This window comes from Nematolebias whitei, chromosome 11 (genome assembly GCF_014905685.2).
Source record: "Nematolebias whitei isolate Nwh7 chromosome 11, NemWhi1, whole genome shotgun sequence".
NCBI lineage: Eukaryota > Metazoa > Chordata > Actinopteri > Cyprinodontiformes > Rivulidae > Nematolebias > Nematolebias whitei.
Genome location: NC_056508.1, coordinates 30,779,584 through 30,780,684, shown reverse-complemented (window position 1 = coordinate 30,780,684; position 1,101 = coordinate 30,779,584). Strand labels below are relative to the sequence as shown.

Below are 1,101 nucleotides of genomic sequence, written 5' to 3'. Positions count from 1 at the left end.
TTTTCGCATTAATCACACAGCAGCGCAGCCGCAGCGCGTGACAAGTTAATCTGTCCGGGTCTGATTTGGACTGAGCCCGCCCCCCCACAGGGCTCAGTCTTCAGAAGGGAAATGAAACGCAGAGTCGCTCAGCTCGGATCAGAGTGCCCCGCAGAGCTGACTGAGGCGGATCGTCTCCGCCATGGCCCCGCACTTTAATCTCTTCCCTCGAAGCTCTCTCGAGTAAAAACAGTGATTCTCTGCGCTCGCCTCTCTGTCGCAGAGGCAGGTCGGAGGTGAATCCGCACCGAGGGGGGAGCTTATTATTATTGTTGTATGCGAACGGAGGACGCGGAGCTGCCGCGGATGATGATGGGCAGCAGGGAAGCCGCGGCTCCCGCAGCCCCGGCGGCCTCACCCGGCCGTCCGCCCGGGGAACGCGCGGTCGGCGCGATGTGGGCGTTCGGGAAATCCCTCGCCGCTGTCCTGCCGATCTACCTGGCTGGATATTACGGCTTCAGCATCAGCCTGGTGCTGTTCGGGCTGATGCTCTACGTGGGCTGGAAGCACAGCCGCCTGGAGAAGGAGATGAAGCTGAAGTCTGCCATGTACCTGCTGGAAAACGAGAAGGAATTCACCACAGAGACGGTCTTCAGAGCCAAGAAAGATTTACCTCCCTGGGTAAGAGACATGATGGTCCTCTGGGAGCATGCTCTGCAGGTTGGACCACCTGTGTGAGGCTGATGCTGCAGCTTATTAAATTCCTGCAAGCATGGCATTTATTAGAGTTTTACCCGTCGTGCATACAACCTGAGTCAGACTGCAGCATCTGTTTGTTCATTCCTGTGAATTAAGATGACAAACAGGAGCCTCTTTCAGTAGAACAATTGAATAAAAGATTATATTTAGTCAAACTTAAGTTGTTTTTTCCTGTAGTTCCTTTCGTTTAACTTCACTGAAGCAGCTTTGACCTTATCTGGCTTCAAAAACATGGTGACTCATAAACATCCACCAGAGCAGAGCAGAGATGGTGATCAGGACCATATCTGGAGAAAGGGCAAGAAGGAGTAAGCTCTGTGTGTGTGTGTGTGTGTGTGTGTGTGTGTGTGTGTGTGTGTGTGT

The 1,101-nt window shown here is 53.2% G+C and overlaps 1 protein-coding gene across 1 annotated transcript in view; it reads left to right on the top strand.

The window, feature by feature from the left end:
- Positions 1–231: 231 nt before the first annotated feature.
- Positions 232–1,101, top strand: part of LOC119417275 (extended synaptotagmin-1) — a 4,073-nt gene continuing 3,203 nt past the window's right edge. The window contains exon 1 of the mRNA XM_037684484.1: positions 232–660. Coding sequence (XP_037540412.1) covers positions 316–660 — 345 coding nt within the window. The 5' untranslated portion in view covers positions 232–315. The remainder of the gene's footprint in view (positions 661–1,101) is intronic.